Source organism: Penicillium alfredii, assembly GCF_028826965.1.
Source record: "Penicillium alfredii strain IBT 34128 chromosome Unknown utg000004l_segment0_segment0, whole genome shotgun sequence".
NCBI lineage: Eukaryota > Fungi > Ascomycota > Eurotiomycetes > Eurotiales > Aspergillaceae > Penicillium > Penicillium alfredii.
Genome location: NW_026622701.1, coordinates 1,607,939 through 1,625,483, shown reverse-complemented (window position 1 = coordinate 1,625,483; position 17,545 = coordinate 1,607,939). Strand labels below are relative to the sequence as shown.

The 17,545-nt window shown below is 52.5% G+C and overlaps 8 protein-coding genes across 8 annotated transcripts; 4 read left to right on the top strand and 4 right to left on the bottom strand.

Annotated features, from left to right (window-relative positions):
- Positions 1–65: 65 nt before the first annotated feature.
- On the bottom strand, positions 66–1,750 carry NUU61_002272 (uncharacterized protein; the record flags this gene model as incomplete). Its single annotated transcript, XM_056652854.1, has 3 exons — positions 66–390; positions 472–1,262; positions 1,304–1,750. The coding sequence occupies 3 exons, from the start codon at positions 1,748–1,750 to the stop codon at positions 66–68; spliced, it is 1,563 nt and encodes a 520-aa protein (XP_056513921.1).
- A 1,220-nt stretch (positions 1,751–2,970) lies between these two features.
- Positions 2,971–3,495, top strand: NUU61_002271 (alpha-galactosidase A precursor; the record flags this gene model as incomplete). Its single annotated transcript, XM_056652853.1, has 1 exon — positions 2,971–3,495. The coding sequence occupies one exon, from the start codon at positions 2,971–2,973 to the stop codon at positions 3,493–3,495; it is 525 nt and encodes a 174-aa protein (XP_056513920.1).
- A 533-nt stretch (positions 3,496–4,028) lies between these two features.
- Positions 4,029–6,073, top strand: NUU61_002270 (LCCL domain-containing protein; the record flags this gene model as incomplete). The annotated part of the gene is made up of 2 exons (XM_056652852.1): positions 4,029–4,561; positions 4,621–6,073. The coding sequence occupies 2 exons, from the start codon at positions 4,029–4,031 to the stop codon at positions 6,071–6,073; spliced, it is 1,986 nt and encodes a 661-aa protein (XP_056513919.1).
- Positions 6,074–6,378: 305 nt separating this feature from the next.
- NUU61_002269 (putative serine/threonine-protein phosphatase) lies at positions 6,379–7,797 on the bottom strand (the record flags this gene model as incomplete). The annotated part of the gene is made up of 3 exons (XM_056652851.1): positions 6,379–6,621; positions 6,712–7,196; positions 7,278–7,797. The coding sequence occupies 3 exons, from the start codon at positions 7,795–7,797 to the stop codon at positions 6,379–6,381; spliced, it is 1,248 nt and encodes a 415-aa protein (XP_056513918.1).
- Positions 7,798–8,041: 244 nt separating this feature from the next.
- On the bottom strand, positions 8,042–9,905 carry NUU61_002268 (tRNA threonylcarbamoyladenosine dehydratase; the record flags this gene model as incomplete). The annotated part of the gene is made up of 2 exons (XM_056652850.1): positions 8,042–9,311; positions 9,526–9,905. 2 exons carry the CDS (start codon positions 9,903–9,905, stop codon positions 8,042–8,044), a joined length of 1,650 nt encoding a protein of 549 aa, XP_056513917.1.
- Positions 9,906–11,731: 1,826 nt separating this feature from the next.
- NUU61_002267 (homoserine O-acetyltransferase family protein) lies at positions 11,732–13,297 on the bottom strand (the record flags this gene model as incomplete). The annotated part of the gene is made up of 1 exon (XM_056652849.1): positions 11,732–13,297. One exon carries the CDS (start codon positions 13,295–13,297, stop codon positions 11,732–11,734), a length of 1,566 nt encoding a protein of 521 aa, XP_056513916.1.
- A 698-nt stretch (positions 13,298–13,995) lies between these two features.
- Positions 13,996–14,991, top strand: NUU61_002266 (sugar phosphate isomerase/epimerase family protein; the record flags this gene model as incomplete). The annotated part of the gene is made up of 1 exon (XM_056652848.1): positions 13,996–14,991. The coding sequence occupies one exon, from the start codon at positions 13,996–13,998 to the stop codon at positions 14,989–14,991; it is 996 nt and encodes a 331-aa protein (XP_056513915.1).
- A 471-nt stretch (positions 14,992–15,462) lies between these two features.
- Positions 15,463–17,346, top strand: NUU61_002265 (sugar porter family MFS transporter; the record flags this gene model as incomplete). The annotated part of the gene is made up of 5 exons (XM_056652847.1): positions 15,463–15,558; positions 15,619–15,920; positions 15,998–16,489; positions 16,548–16,590; positions 16,681–17,346. The coding sequence occupies 5 exons, from the start codon at positions 15,463–15,465 to the stop codon at positions 17,344–17,346; spliced, it is 1,599 nt and encodes a 532-aa protein (XP_056513914.1).
- Between the last annotated feature and the right edge of the window lie 199 nt (positions 17,347–17,545).

The window sequence follows — 17,545 nt, the reverse complement described above, 5'->3', positions numbered from 1 at the left end:
GAGACCTTTTCCCCCTTGATATTCAACATGAGAATAACAATCAATCAGAGTTCCCAATAGATCAACTATATATGCGGGATAGTAGACATCCAGTTGATTGTCGTATACGAGCCAGGAGGCAGCGCCCTCAGGGCCACAAACATCAAAATGAGATTGCCCCAACGAGCAATCGAATAGAAAATACCCACGGTGGAAATCCAAGCCACATCCCACAACGTCCATGGCTGAGTAATACCATTCTGATGCCTTCCATCAGGGCCCCATTTGCGCCAAAGCTCGATGTCCTGCCACCACGAGGCAAGATAGTACAGGACGGCCATGCCTAATGCAACGAGGGAGAACACCCGCCAGGCTATCTGCTCGGCCTTGGTTGGGAATGAGGAATTCCATCTGTTCGGAATGGAATGGTTAGCCACGAAAGAAAGAAGAAAAAGAAAAAGATAGGAAGAAATGTGAGGATATCACACGTACGCAGCAACATGAATCCCGCAAAAGGCTACCGCGGTGACAATCAACATCTGATTCTGCTGGACTTGCACACGAACCGTAAGTAACTCCTGATCGCCTTCGGACTTTTTCTCGGTCTCCTCGATGCTGGACCGGGGCTCATTAGATGGGCCCTCGCCCTCTTGAACTGCTTCTTCATCGCGAGGCGCTTCTTTATCGCGGGTTTGGCCTTCGCTCATGGGCGGGGTGTTCTCCGACGGGCTCAGGTGGCGTGCTCTGCGATTTCGAAACTTTCTTATAGTGCGTTTCAGCATATTGGATCGAAAGAAGGCCTGCGTCATGACAACTGGAAAGATCAATATCATGAGCGGCAAGAGTAAAAAGTCCGACATCGGTGTTGTTTGGTCGGTGGTTGTATCCGAGATGTGCATCCAACGTCCATAGCTCTCATCCAAGGCCTCCATGATTTGGCCTGGCATGTTTTCATCGTTGCGCTTATACGGAAACGGGATTACGATGGGTGTGACCATGTCCTTGGGCTTGTGCCACAACACCGCGTAGGTGATGGCAGCGCATACCACATACGCCACCGTCGAGATCTCCAGAGCCGAGATGGGGAGGCCGTATGCTTTTCGCGCAATGACATTGCATGCAATCCAGCTACTTTGCAAGATCGTAAACGCCTTGGCAAAGGAGTCTGCCTTGGCTCGATCTTCGATATCGCGCGCTCGCAAATGCGAGGGCTTGACCACGCCGGCCTGGATCAAAGGAACCACATTGCCGGGCTGAACGGGAAACGTCCATTCATCTGTGGTCTCCAGAATCAGACCATACATGTTCAGACAAAGCCATGGACCGCTCTCCACCGGTTGGCCGGGTTTGTAGCAGTCTGTGCAGCGGGCGTCTCAGACCACGACGAACTGGCGTCGGCATTCTCGCTCTCAACGGCGAGAAAGGCAGCATTGCAGCGCGCCGCCACCGACCGTGCCTGCCATAGGTCCTCGGCAGCCAGCACGGCAAATAGCTCTGGGGCGAGGATGGCATAAATCCACGCCATCAGCTTGCTACACATATGAACAACGTCGGTTTCATCGCGTTTAGGCAGCGGCATATGCAGTGTTGTCCATGTACAGGCGAAGATCGTTGAAACACATGTCCAGAGGATGTCCCAGCTGGAGCGCGAGTTGTCATCGAACTTCCAGCCCTCCTTAGCTGGAGGGTCGGGTTGGGCGAGGGTGTGGGTAGCATAGACGAGGAGAAGAACGAACGCCAGCACCAGATGCCGCTCTGCTGGCCGCGCCATGACAGAATCTCGTCGAGACTGTGAACTCAAAACACGCCCGAGTTTTTCATTTGGAGGGGCATCATCACGACCACTTCGAGTCCAACTTCAGCCGCATTGGGCGGGAAAGGGGGGCATCGACTCCATACCCTAATGAGTTAGTGTCATGCAGTCGCGCGGACCCTGGAAGGATGATTGACGACTGAATATCGTTGAGTTATGCAATTCCTGGAGCTTATGACCGGAATGAAGATCACAAGGTATAAATGAGTGGATTTGTGGTGTTTTCAGCCGAGTCTTTTGGGGCATCAAAACATCAGATCCACTCCTTGTCAGGATGTGAACTATCCCTGGATCTGGCACCCAATTTTTGACAGCCCTTCTTATTTTCCTAATTTCACAGTCTAACCGAGCTGGGAATTGATCATCTGTGTGTTGGATCCTCGACAGAGAAGCAAACATTCTCTTGATATTTGGAACCCTCTCCACCTCTCCTACTCTATAAGCTGCCCTCCTATTGAATAGAGAAAATAAGAGAGGAAAATAAAAAGGTTTACTCTATCGAAATCTCGAGTTCTTTATGGGCCTTCTACCTTTGTTGTTCTTCTTAATCGTCTTTTAATTGTCTTTCTGATTACTTTTATTATTAATTTTTCTTCCTTTTGTGTATACGCTAGCCCAGCGGAGCGCGCTATATTAGGCTATATGGAGTAAAGCGATAGTGGCACTCTATAGCAGTACACGTGAAGACTAGCACCTTTTTCTTTCTTCTTTAATTATCTTTGAAGTTGTTATTCTTCATCGCACAGATCGATCAAATGCTCACTGAAGCGATGAAGGCTTCGCCATTCATAACGCCAACTCTGTGACACAATGTCTCTCTACGCAACCAGGAGAGAGAGTTCTGACGACGTCAGCTCTTAGGTTTGGAGGCAGATAATTCTCCTTTGACCGAGGGACTCCCCTTTGATATTAGTATCCCCCTAGTCGGCTGTCGCTTTATCGCGCCTGTGACCTACCGAGGACGGAAAGCTATGGTTATACCAACAATCCCAACATCAAATTGCTCCAAGTATCCGTCGATCCAACCAACGAAGACGAACATGGATTTTGAGTCCTAGTCGACAGTCAATTTGTCAAATACATTATCATCGACCCAGGGCTCTATGAGCCCGACGACATGTGTTTCGGTCCTATTTTCATATCAATATTACCACCACTCCCAGAGGGAGACTGGAATCATGGCCATTTTTCCCGCGACCCGGCAACGGCAAACCCGACACTTTGCTACAGCCTTGAAGATCGACCTCGACCTCGCAGGAATCACCGATCGATGGCACCCTGTCCAGGTCGACCATCTCGAACTGAGTGTGGAACATGAACTTCGTTCCAATATCTTTGAAGCGACCTGTGGTCGCTTTGATTCGGCCGTGATTGTGAAATTCGCACGCTTTCCATGGGAGATGCCATATTTCGAAGCCGAAACGACAGCATACAAATGGATCCAAGGCCACGACGTCGGACCAGATTTCCTAGGTCATTTGACCGAGGAAGGCCCAGTGATTGGGCTTCTCGTGGCCCATATTACTCCCTCTCGGCATGCCACACCCGAGGGCTTGGATATATGCAGCCTTTCATTGTCGAAACTGCACCAGCTGGGAATCAAACATAGGGACATCAACAAGCATAATTTCCTTGTCCACAATGGAAAACAACCCTCATTGATTGTGAAAACGCATCTCGGTTCGCCAGCCCAGATGTACTGAGTGTATGTACCTACCAGCAGATATCCTAGGAAGAGTCAATAGTTGAAGCTCTTTGAAAATCATGCCGGGGATCCTTGTTTCAATGACCTTTTTGTGGCCGACTTTTGATATAGCTTCCTTCCGGTTGTGACCTAGAAGATTATATGGACATTGACAGTCTGACCTCGAATCCCCAGACCTTGCTATTCTAGAGCTTCAATTGGCCCGGGAATCTGTTGGGAAAATGGTGTAAATATACGATCTGGTGTGCCGCTTCCAATATCAACATATCGAGCATGATTTTGAATGTGGAGACCAAAGTCCCCCATGGCGTTCCTCACAAGAAAAAAACATCAGTCCCACCATGCCTTGAATGGCTTTTGAGCCATTTCGAACGATCATACTGTCATCCATTTGATTCATCGCCAAGAATGCCAGCATCATCGCAAGATGACTAAGGCCAAGACCAGATGAACACCCCCTAATCGCGTCGCGACGTCCCCCGTAACAAGAAGACAAGATCAGGCGAATCTCGAACTCCTGCGAGTGCAAGGATGCAATCGCAATCCGGGCCTGATGAAGGAGGCGACCGGACCTCGCTGTCGTCCGACAAGTCGGCAAATTCACTCCTGCAAGACCCTCAATCCCACTACACGGACAAAAACGCGGATCTTCGGTACGATGTCCGAGACAGCGGCGATCTCGAACTCGACGATGATTTAGAATTGGGTGATATCCCGCTTCTTCCCTCGCACCTCCGTGGCTCGGCACCTGCCCTGTCCCGATCAAGAACCATTAGACACGAGCCGCGGTTTTCCTGCTCACTCTCGGGGCTGCATACTTGGCTCCGCGGCCCCAGCCCGCCGCATACCCACCACATTCAGCCCTGGTTTCCTCGATACCAGGCGGCGCCGGCGCGGTTCGTTGATCGGTGGTTTCCGTGGCAGAATGCAAAAATTGCTTTGTTGCTGGGTGGGCTCATCTTTTGGATGCTGGTGTTCTTTTCCGCTTTAAAGGCGTCCGTGGCTGACAAGAATATTCTCGGATATGGACAACCCGTCAAGCTGTCGTGTCACCATCGCTTATGGTGCGTTCCCTGCGGCGATTTTATCTTGGTTTTTATGTTGCTGACAGCTCCATGTTCAGGGGCAATGCCACTGACTGCGGATTGAATGGCGACTCCTGTCGACCCTTTGAAGACCAGTCTTTCGCTTTTCGCTGTCCTCCCGGCTGCTCGGCGGCCATGCTCTTGGAGCCTTACGGTGTTGGCGACCAGGATGTCAACTACCGGCCGCTGGTCATTGGCGGCAAACCCCTTCGGCGCGACGGTGTCCTGAGCGGCATCTACCGCGGCGACTCGTCGATTTGCGCCGCGGCACTGCATGCGGGGATGACCAGTGACTCACAAGGTGGGTGTGCGATCTTGCACCGCAAGGGCGAGCGAGATGATTATCCATCCTTCGAGCAAAATGGGATCGAAAGCATTCCTTTTCCCTCGCATTTCCCAATGTCATTCCTTCTCACTCGCGAGGCATCGTCGTCCGGGTCAAGCCAAGCCAAACCAGTCGAGTGTTCTGATATCCGGTGGCCTCTGTTTGCATTCACGGTGCTAATGACAACCATAATGTCCCTCACAATAACCTCGCCGCCGGCATTCTACAGCGCGATCTTTTTTGTCGTATGGTTCCAAGTCGCTATGGCGTCGGACCCGCCGGCATCAGGCTTCTACGACCTGGTATCAATTGGCCTGGGCCGGTTTCTGCCCGGTGCGTTCGTCGGATTCGTCCTGTATTATTTCTGCGCGTGGGAGACACTCCACAACCTCGACGCGCACATCGACAAGACTGTGCTATGGCTAGGCGGCTGCTGGGTCGGCGCCCTCAACACCGACACCTTCGACCGCATCCCGATCTCGCGCCTCACGCTGCACGACATCCAACAGCAGCCAGGCGCCGTAACCGCGCTGCTCATCATCGTCGGGTCCCTTGTCGTGATCGTGGTCTCGCAAGCGCTGGCCTTCCGGCGCGAGGGCCGCTTCTTCTCCAAACTGGGCGTCTACGGCCTCTTGATTCTCACCATTCTGATCCTCGTCGCCGTCCCGCACATGAACTTGCGTATCCACCATTATATCCTCTCTTTGCTCTTCCTCCCCGGCACCACCCTCCAAACCCGACCCTCTCTTTTATACCAGGGAATCCTAATCGGTCTCTTCATCAACGGCATCGCGCGCTGGGGCTTCGACTCCATCCTGCAAACCCCCGCCGCCTTGCTCGACGGCGCCCGTCTAGGAACCACCCCGCCAAAGATCGACGTGCCCATTCTGCCAGACACCGAACATCTAACGTTTAAGTTCCCAGAGCTCGAGCCTCACATCGAAGGTCTGAGTGTGCTTGTCAACGATGTCCAGCGCTACAAGCAATTTCGGCCCAAGGAGGGTGGCGCTCTGCCGGACTTCAATTGGACCCGACTTCACCCCGGAAAGCCCGAGTATTTCCGTTTTGGCTATATCCATGAAAAGAAGCTGGGTGGGGTTTGGTATGAGGACTTCTCGAAGCCGTCTTCTTGGTTGCCGGATGGGAACTATTTCTACCCAAACTAGGGGGAGAAGTTGGCTTATGCTGTTATTATTGGTGTGTTGACCGTGGTATATTTTCTTTTTTTCTTTTGGGGGGTTGGATATAGATTTTCACCTGTCACATACACTATCAGCGCTGCATATAAATTAGAATTATAATCCTTGAAACTCGTCCCGGTCAACCTTGATCTATGTGTCTGCATCTGAAAAGAATTTGCTACAAGAAATAGACTAAAAAAAAAAAGCGGTCTGTATTACTCTTGCCAGAAATGAAACCTTCGAAGCAAACCCCAAGCCCCAGATATGCATTTCATGAAGCCAAAGCAGAACTACTTCTCTTTGCGATAGTCACGACACTTGACTTGCACAATATTTTGTTTCCCGCCGTCCTCGATGATCATTGCGGTCAGCTTGCCGCCCTTCACACACCCAGAGTCCAGCCCTTTGGTGTATGGGCGAATAGAGAGGGATGAATCAGCATCGTGGCCATAAATGACAGTCATAGTCTGGGAGACATTGTCGGAGGAAGCCTTATTCTTTGAGGCGATAAGTGACTGGTGCTTGTTGAAAATCTGGGAGAGTTTAGTACCAGAATACCGAAACAAGTTCTCGATAACCAAGAAAAATAAATACTTATAAAAAAAGGATTGACCAGTTCTTACCTTGACCCATTTCACTCCCTTGCCATCCCAGCTCGGCACATGCGTGTCCAGATCAATGACCCGCATATTCATCACGGTAGCCGGGTCCTGCTTCTCGAGCTCGACACCCGGGACCAGACCAGCATGCGCGACGACTACGTGGCCCATGCCGGGAATCGAACCCACATCAAGGATGACTGGACATGTCTCCAGCCAGCGGGCTTGTTCCTCGTTCAGGGACCGAGCGAGAGCGCGCTCGCGCTGCTCCTTTGCCGTAAAAGACCCGTCATCCGCATCCTCTTTGTCGAGGGTATTAGAGGCCACCAGCTGGTGCCGCAAGAGAAGAGAGCGGTCCTCGTGATTCCCGCGCACACATGAGGCTGAGTGCTTGCGGGCTAGATCCACGACTCCGGGACTATCGGGACCCTTGCTAATTAGATCACCTGCGAAGATGAGATGGTCGCCATCTGCCGGGGCGAAGGAGACCTTTTTAAGAAGCTGGAGCACTAATTACAGAAAACAAAAAGAAATTATTAGCATCCTCGACTTGCAAGTGATTCATAACTTTATTTCATCGCCGCACATACGCTCATCTTTGCACCCATGCACGTCGCCAATAACAATCAAGCGTCGCCGGCGTTGCGATTGATCTTTATCTCCCTCCGGCAAAGCCAAAGGCACCAGTGCCTGATCCAGGTTACGGATCTGGATGAGATAGTCAAACCGAGGCGGCGAGTTCGTCCCGAACCAGCCCCCAAATTTGTCCTTAGAGGCCGGGTCTAGCGAGAAGAGCAACGAGCGCTGCTCTTGCAGTCGTGGCGTCACGGCTATCCACCATCCGAGTAGCCCCAGAAAGAGTATGGCAGGGTAGATAATCACGTAGCGTCGGAATCGCGGGGCCGACGCTAGGGACTGGATCATTTGCATCCCTTGCGGGGTGTTGTGGGCATCATTGGAGGAAGGGGGGTGGGCGATGTGCGAGTGCGAGTGCGATTGCCACTCGTTTCGCGCGGAATCGATTAGTGGGCGCGAGGAGCTGGGGGCGCGGGAGCTCTTTTCGACGTCGTCTGAGTCGACGTTGCGCGGGTCGGCGTCGTGGGTCGCCATGGCCTGAATTCGGGGGGATTTTCAAGAAGCGGCTGGTGAAGGTGGCATTTCCCTTCGGATGTTTCTTCGTCCTCGGGGTGTGTTGGCAGATGCTGACGGGAAGGACAAAGCACTGCGTCACGATTGACGTGCAACGATCCCTTGATCTGGCTATCTCACCTGGTGTTACCCCGGCCCCGGACCCGCTTTAATTTTGCTGATCAAAGCTTTGCTCGTGTCACTTTTATTTGCTATACAGACAGCGCTACCGATATTGTTCATACTCCTCGGCTTCTCGTCGGCGCAGATTTACGCGCTGGAGAACCGTCTCGTCATACACCTCATCCACTGGCTTTCCACCCCGAAGCACCTCTTTCTCGTGTCGAGTAGCCTCGTCCTTGGTCATACAGACCAAGTCCTTGAGAACCACCGGCACGAACTTCTGACCTTCCTTCTCATACGTCAAATCTAATCCAAACCCCTGGGGACGTGGTTGCCAGGGGATCAGAACCAGTCGATTGGCCAACCCAGTAATCGCGCTCTTCCCCCTCCACACCTCTTCCATGAGGAATGCAATATCATCTTTGCTCACGGGGAGGCGCAAACCTACAGGCTCTTGGTCAGCGATTTGTCGTGCCAACCGTTCATGCAAACTTTGCAAGGAAGCCAAAATAGTATCGTAGGTCTTGTCGCGGCCCTTTCCACCCATGTTATATTCAATCGGATACCCCGTCACGCTGCAGATGACGTGGTTGGCGACCGTGTACCCAAAAACTGCAGGCATCGTGCCCAACACGGGCAGGATCCGCACCCGGAAGTCGGGGAGAACCCCCAGCTCGCCGACCTGGCCCTTGGTGTACTCTTCCTCCGGGAGCGGGAGTAGACTCGCCTTGCCCGGGCCGGGCTTCTCGGTCGAGAATACTGCTGCGACGCCCGAGGTGACGCCCAGAGCCTTGAGTCGACGCCGCGTGCTGCGGGAGAGGGGATCATCTGTGCTGAGCGAAATGTCTCCCACCACAACGCGCGTGGGGTCGGACTTGCATCCGGCGCCCATGGACGAGATCACGGGGAGGCTGTTCGAGTGACAGTAATGCAGTAGGTCCACTTTGGAGGTGATGTTATCAATGCAATCTAAAACGAAGTCTGGTCGCCGGCCCTGTCCATCATGTGTCAGGGTCCACGGACCGAGCAGGTCATCGGCCGCCGTCTTGCCGAACAGCTCATTGCGGCAGTCGAACATCACCCACGGCGAGATCTGTTCCAATCGCCTCCGGATACAGTGCACCTTGGGGGTCCCCACGTCAGCCAGCGTGGCAAGCGCATGCCGGTTCAGCGAGGACAATGTGACTTGGTCGAAATCGATCAGTCGGATCTTGGCCACGCCTGACCGCGTCAGCGCCGCAGCGGCGTGAGACCCGACTCCACCGCAGCCGACCACAACGATAAAGGATGAGCGGAGTGTCGCAAGCCCCTCGTCGGTCAGGAAAACACGGTTGCGGGCGAGTTGTTCAAGGATCAGATCTTGTGTGTTGGCGCTTTGTCAGTCAAGTTCGGCCGAAACCAGAGCAAATCGAGTACAAACCATCATCGTAGTCCCCCTGTTGCGCCCTGCGCGCTAAAGCTGTACTACGCTCATCTTCCTTGCTAAGTTGTACATCGGCTGCTGCCGCGCCGAAATCTGTGAGCTTCAGTGCCCCGCATCAGCTCTCTGTCGCAATCATCCGCTTCAGGTATAGCCATATCTTCCACAGTCGGCGAAAGCTCACCTTCTCGGCGTGGTGCCGCTCGTCAATTTCCGGGATCGAGGCCTTCAGGTCGTGAACCGCCTCCTTCCGCTTAAATGCTTGGTATCCGAATATAGCGCCCGCGACCGCGGCACCCGATAGCACAGCGGTGGACGCGAGCTGGGTCTGGGAGGAACCCGCTTGACGCTGCAGCCAGGACGACATGTTTCCAAAGACGCCCTGGTTGCTGGGATCCTTCAAATCTTCTGTTTCTCGTTTTTCTCGTGTCAAAGGGCGACGATCGTGATTGCGATTCGGTGCAAATCTATCGAGGTCGTCAGAATCGAATCCATAGTCGAGATCGGCGTCGTCGGGTGGCTGCCACCACCTAGAGCTGGGGGGCATGTTTCTGCAATGCAAAAATCAAGAACAAGAATCACCTACTCTGACGAACTGACGACAACCCTGGGCCTCTTATATCCTCGGAATGGGCCATCTGCAGCCATGCGCTCGTCGGTGGAACCACGTCTGCAATCACGTGAGATGCCGCGGTCCTTGGGCGAGTCGCGACTTCGCGTCTTGTCTGCACTTTACAACAGGTGAGTGATGATGTCGCAACAACATAATGGGCATTTTGGACTCGAGCTAACGCTTTCAGCAGATATTCGAGTACAACACTCGCATTCTGGTCTCGATGACGATAATTCGCACCCCAAGAGCTTCTCATGACACGCCCGTCCATTTGGGCCGGCCGGTGGACCTCATCCCTCGAGCTTGCTCGAGTGGAAGAAGACATCGGGTTCGCAGTGTGTGATTGAGATAATGAACAGAGATCTTAGAGACCCCCCTCTCACCCCGTTGATTCTTGTTCCGTGCTCTTTTTTACTAGGAGTTGTGGTATTCGAGTTCGTGTTGATCTGCTAACGGTGCCCGTCACCCATGTATCTACTTAGGCATTACAACTCTGATGAAATATTACTGTTGTCAACTCCAACTTTTCTGCACCTTTGCAATGCGATGCTATCTCCCGAGTCCCTATTCATGTCTACTTCAAGACACTTACACTTCTCTATCACTGGCCCAATGACGACAAATGCTGTTGCACACACTCCGAGGTTCTGTATATTGCTTGGTCTGTACACCTCCCGCAGGTAACGACCGAGCAAGCCAATGACGAGTGACATTTAAGGTAGTTTTCAATCTGAGGGCCTAGGTGATTCTATCGTGGAGTATTCGGTTGTTCAAGGGAGCTGATAAAGATTGATTGATTGCTATTTATTGACTGGTTGAATAGATTTTTTTTTAAATTTGATGAACGCTTGTGTCACATTTCCCGCTACAAATTCTCGTCTTCCCCTTCCTCTTCGCCTCCTTTATACTTTGCTACTTGTCCACCTGCCCACCTTCCCTTTGGTCTATCTATGGATCTCGCCCAGTGATGAGTTTGTTCCTGCGGACCACAAGCATCCAATAGTCGATATGCCCTGTGTGGCTGTCCGAGTGGTTGCAAGTCCCATGGGCAAACACAAAGCCAATTCTGATGACATCCGACCTCAGGCTGCAACTCCCTCTGGGGGCATTCTAAGAGTCTGGAAGTCTATGCTTCAAAATGAGAGCAAACCTGAGGGCGACCTTCTTTATTTTATTCCTCCTTTCTCACTTTACTCGCCATTGAATTAAATACTTCTTTTCCCTCTTTTCCTTTCTGGTTGCGTGGTGGATTCATCGCCGAATGCGAGGCACTTCGGTTTCTCTGGTGAGGGCCGGTCTCTGTAGGTGTTTCATTATAGCTCGTGTTATTTAGTTTGAGACTGAAAACATGTTCTGCCTTCATCTTCATCTCCTTTGTTGGACTTTGGCATTGGCAACTCATCGGTAGAACCCTACCGTGTTGCTATGCTGCTTGTGGGCGTTTTCGAAGAATTTCAAGATTGTCTTGTGCTGGCGCATCTACCCAGATTACAAGAGGTCATCCCATCAGATCCCAGCAAGAGTATCTAGCTTCTACAATGCTCGTGGGGCCCATGAAACACTAGGAGCTTGGAGGGCCAACAAAAAGGCACAAATCAGACCAAAGAGAGAGAGGGATGTCATTTCATAAACCAAACGCCGACTGATGCATTATTTTTGTTTTGATCGACGCTGCGCAATAGATAGACCAAGACTTTTAAGAAGAACCAAAAATGGCTTCGGCCAACATAGCTTCAGCTTCAGTGACGGACACGCTGCCATTACTGCAAGAACCGGCCAAGGGCACCACCAATGTGTTTCAAGTCCAAGAGGAAGGTATCATGACCGAATAACGAGAGGTCTTCACCCAGCTCGACGTGTTCGACGGCTTGGTTGCCGCCGGCACGTAGAGTGTTGGCGATCTCGCGCTGCTGCCAGGCCGGGAAAAGGATATCACTGGCGACGCCCATAACGAGGACCGGGTGGTCTTTGAGGGGGGCGAGGCCGGTAATAAGGTCCCGCGGAGGGCCGTCGGGAGCGTCAGATGAGACGGACTCGTTGAGCGGAGGCACAGACGCGGTTGCGCTGGGCTGCTCCTCATAAGGCTTTTCGGGGAGGGTTAAGCTACAAGCAGGATCGGATACTTGGGGAGCGATCCCGCTGTCGGCGATACGGGTTTCGAATTCGGCACGGCGACGGCGTGTCTCAGTCTGGTGGGCGTGACCGAGATCGAATAGGTCCATAGCCTTAGAGACATAGAGTAGACTGTTCGGGTCATACTCCAGACAGAACTTCTCGCCGGCGTGGTCAAGATAGGTCTCGATAAGGAAGTCGGCGCATAACGCCGGTTGCTTGCTAGGGTCGGCACGCTGGCGGCCAAACCGCTTCTCCCACTCAGGTCCGCTGCGGTAGGTGACGGTAGCGATCTCGCGGGCAAGCTTCATACCCGAATGCGGTGGAATGGCATCGTAGTAAAATCCGCGCGCCCATTTCGGGTCCATCATCAGCACCTGCCGCTGCGTGTGTCGCATAGCAATACTGTATGGATGGCTACGGGCACAACCGCTAATGCTGACGATTTTACCCACTCGTGTCGGGAATAACACTCCCGCAGCCAGACTCTGCATACCGCCCATACTAGATCCAACCGATGCGGCCAGCTTCTGGATGCCCAGCCCATCTAGAAGTCGGAATTGTGCTCGCACCATATCGTCTAGCGTGAGAATCGGGAATCGGGTCGCGTATCGCTTCCCGTCTGACGGGTCCATCGATGACGGCCCTGTACTGCCGTAGCATCCCCCAAGCACGTTAGTGCAGATGACAAAGTACTTGTCGGTATCCAACGGTAGACCGGGGCCGATGAACTTTTCCCACCACCCGGGCTTGGGGTTTGACGGCGTACTATGGGCATGGCTGGATGCCGACAAGCCGGTGTGCAAGAGGATTGCGTTGCTCTTATCGGCATTCAACTTGCCCCATGTTTCATAGGCGACGTCGAACTCTGGCAGCACACCACCCCAATCAAGCAGGAGCGGGTCCTTGCAATGGAATCGCTCATGTTGGCCGGTTGTGTAGGAGGGTTCCGGACCTGACTGCAGCGACCGAGCCGAAAGCAGCGCGGATTTGGCTTCCTGGGCATCAAGGCAGGGAAACGACATTGCTGGGTTGGACGAGTTCTCCCGGGGTTCTGCGGTCGTCGATGAGGCTTTGCGGGGAGGGACCGTGTGCAGTGAATGCGCCGACAGGGCCCGGTTGCCGGCAAGACTCAGGCGAGGCTCGCTCGGTCGCCATGGCGAAGTCATGAGCGTGCGCGACGCAGAGCGGGCAGCATTCTGTAGCGAACGCATCATGAGCAAAACCCGGGGTATCAATGGAGAGGAAACTGGGACTCGCCAGAAGATCTAATCGCTGCTTTATTTCCCGCGGGAGTGGTGGCCTCAGGCAGAAGCACATGGCGTCATCCGTGCGGGCGGTGATTGGCCACTCTGGATGTATACAACCCAGATGAGATGCTCTACATTTCTCAAAGCTGCCTCTTGAGAAGTGCTTGGAAATGCATCGCAAATGACTCGGTATTGTATTCTTCCATGTTGGAGCCAATTACTTTATCTTTTAGATAGGGGGTTGCCCCAGCCTTCGTGTCTGTTCTTCAAAAGCCGGTCTTCTCTCACGCGGAGCAAGCTCTAATACTACAGCAAAGAGTGAAATGTTAAATAACAAGAACTGAGCTCTGAAAGCATAAGAAATTGCTTCTCTCAATTCATGCACCCCCTGACCGATCTCTGCCCCCAGTCAGCCCCAGCAAGGCCTAGGAAACTATTGCTACGGGCAACCCTTCCTCAAGGATGCGCTAAACAAGACCTGCACCCCGCTCCGTCGGATTGAGCCCCGTGGGGGCTATGAGACGGCTGAGTGTAAATCCGGGGTAAGCTTTCTTAATGGCCGGCATGTATGCTTTGGATTTCTTTCCTACCCAACAGCACAGGTAAATTTGCCTTCTTGTTTCACACGTCCAGCAACCCTGCAAGTGCTTAGAGTAGCCGACATGTCGCAAACCTCGCTGGCAATTACAACCTCGTCGTTAGGATTGCATCCCTCCCACAGTCTCCCTGAAAAGATCAAGGCCGCTGCATCAAACGGATTCTCCTTGATTGAGATCGTCTACCAAGAGATAGACGACTACGGGTCTTCTCAAAATCCACCGCTTAACATACACACCGCCGCTCTTGCAATTGCACAATTATGCTCTTCAGTTAATCTGGCAGTGCTGGCTCTCAACCCGTTCAAAAACTTCGAGGGCCACAACTCGCCGCTTCCTGACAGACTAGAGTCTGCTCGCCACTGGATCGAGATTGCCGCGTGCTTGGGAGCAAAGTACCTGCAGGTACCCTCGCAGTTCGACACGGCCAATAGCACCGGAGACTGGTCACTCATGGTGACAGAACTGCGTCAACTGAGTGATCTGGCCTCCTCGCAGTCCATCAGCATTGCCTACGAAGCCGTTGCGTGGGGCAGCTACATCGATACGTGGGAGGATTCCCTGCAGATGGTACAAGATGTCAATTCTCCAAACTTTGGTCTCTGTCTGGACTCTTTCCATGTTGCTGCACGGGTCTGGGGGGATAATACCGTCGAGAGCGGCGTTCGCGTTGATACAGACGTAGCTCTGCAGGCCTCTCTAGACCGGTTTGTTGAATCGTGTCCTTTAGACAGGATCTTCTACGTCCAGTTCTCAGATGGAGAGAGGGTTTTGCCTCCACTGTCACCCCGTCATCGATTCTACCAGGAGGGTTTTCCTTCGGGCTTGACATGGTCGCGGAACATGCGTGTTTTCCCACTGGAAACAGAGCTCGGCGCCTATCTGCCTGTGGTGGAGATTGCCCGGGCATGGCTCCACCGGAAGCAATGGACGGGTGTAGTCTCTATAGAGATCTTTGACTGGCGAATGCGAGACGATGAATCCAGACGACCGGATGAGAATGCGAATCGGGGAATGAGATCATGGGAGAAACTGGTGGATGCTCTAGATAAACATCACTGATATAGTATGCCGACTTCAATATCTATTTTCATGAGATGGCGTGCCTCAATTGAGCCTCACTGTGCTTTTGCAGCTCCCATGCTAGCGAAAATCAAGAAAGACAACCGGTATGCGTCCGAGTCCTTTTTGCCGGACGACAATGGGGCCGGACAGTAAATTCCGAGCCACAGATGATCCAGTGAATCAGCAGAAACAATTCCTCCAGGGCTATCGAATCAGCACGTAGAACGATCCGTGGAGACAGTGGAGGCCGGGATGCATCCCAAAGTGCGGGGGACCCCGGATTCTCTTGGATTTCCCCGGATATTGTTGACCCCATTCGAGCCGTGGCCACTGCACGGCCATGCTCAGACTAAGACTACGGAAAAGTGGAAAGCCGGCCAGAAATATAAGCCCCTCCCCTGGCCTTTCGCTCTTCTCGCCTAGCAATCATAACCCTCCCCCCACGATTTCAATTCCCTCCTATTGACCATGAGCAATCCTTTCGATAAGCGGCGGCCTCCGACTCAAGGACCACGCGAAATCTACGGGCCACGAATCTATATTGTCGCCATATCTGCAACATGGGTTTGTGCTAGATCCTCCCAGTGTAAATCAAGAGCAATCCATTGACGAGGTTGTCGACAGGCCTCTGCCATGTATGGCTATGACTCCGCCTTCATCGGGGGAACATTGGAGCTTCCATCGTTTAAAACATCCTTTGGCTTGAGCGGCAGTGATTCAACCGCTATTTCATCCAATGTCGTGTCCACATTCCAGGCCGGAGCCTTCTTCGGTGCCATACTGGGCTTTTTCTTTGCCGAAACATTTGGCCGCAAGCCTCTCATTTTGGGGTCTGGCGTTGTCTTTTCTATTGGGACAGTATTGCAGATTATCGGGCGCCTCTCGCTGCTGTATGTTGGCCGAGTCCTCACCGGCCTGGGTGTGGGGTGAGTTCCTCTCTGTGCGTGTTTTGGCTGTACTAGCTGAAAAGGTGCACTTGAACTAACAATTTCTTTGATTGCAGCGCCTCCTCAACCATCATTCCCATCTACATTTCCGAATGTTCACCTGCTCTGATCCGAGGCCGCCTTGTCGGGCTTTTTGAAATCATGCTGCAGATTGCTCTTGTGTTTGGTTTCTGGGTAAATTACGGGGTCAACAAAAATATATCTGGCATGACTGCTATGCAGTGGAGGATTCCCGTCGGTATCCAGTTGATCCCAGCTGGTCTGCTGCTTCTATCCATGAGCTGGATGATTGAGAGTCCACGCTGGCTGGCAAGCAAAAACAACATTGACAAGGCACACAAAACCCTAGCCTGGGTTCGCAATCTCCCGCCAGATCATGTATATGTGGCAAACGAGCTGGCAGAAATCCAGACTGCGATTAACCACGAACTTGAAGCCAATGGCGGGAAGCGCAATTTCGGTCAGATTCTTCGTGAATGTATTGCTCCGGGGGTTCGGAATCGAATCATGATTGCAGTCATCTTGATGCTCTTGCAGAATCTAACTGGGTATGTGTTCTATCATTTTTTTTTAACAGATTTGGTCAGTTGCTAATGCTTTCGTTAGAATCAACGCCATCAATTATTACAGCCCTACTATCTTCCGTTCGGTATGCATATTCCCCTGCTATATTTCCTGCTGCTTTGCACAAGCTCTTAAAATATGACCACATGTTCATGTAGCTAACCCACGCGTCCAGATTGGCTTCACCGGAACCTCCGTCGGTCTATTAGCCACAGGAGTCTACGGCCTGGTCAAGATGGCCACGACCGCCGTATTCATGATCTGGATAGTAGACCGATTCGGGCGACGGCCAGCACTGCTAGTGGGAGCAACAGGCGCCGCCGTGGCCATGTTCTATCTCGCAATCTACTCGCAAGTCAGCGGTTCCTTCGACCAAGCCCCACCAAGCGACGCCGGAGCCCGAGTCGCCGTGGCAATGGTCTACCTGTACGCGATCTTTTACGGATTCTCCTGGAACGGCATCCCATGGATCTTTGCATCCGAGGTTCTTCCTTCGCGCGTCCGAACCATCGGCATGATGTGCTCTGTGTGCATGCAGTGGCTCGCTCAGTTCATGGTGGTCTATTCGTTGCCATATATGATCGCCTCGATCAAGTTTGGCGCGTTTTATTTCTTCGCCGCTTGCACTGTTGTTGCGCTCGTGTTTGCTTATATCTTCGTTCCTGAGACCAAAGGCGTGCCGCTTGAGGAAATGGATACTCTCTTTGGGCCTGACGTTAGTGTTTTTGCGGTCAAGGCGCGCCGGAATTATCGGGGGTTTCGGAGGACAGGGCTTGAGGCGAGTGCTTCGGCGCAAAGGAAGGAAAAGGAAATCGGTCATCTTCATGTCGAGAATGTCTAAACCATGGGTTGACTGTTCAAAGCCGGGCTACACTTACTTCCTACTAATTGTGGATTTTGGTAAAGATGGGTAGTGAGTGCGACATGTCTAATTTAGTCTTCCAAATGGTCTTCTCTTCTTCAATTGCCTTATGACCAATTCTCAATGTCATTTTAAGGCCTCAGTTTGTAGCATGCCGTGTCGTTGTACACCTCGTAGA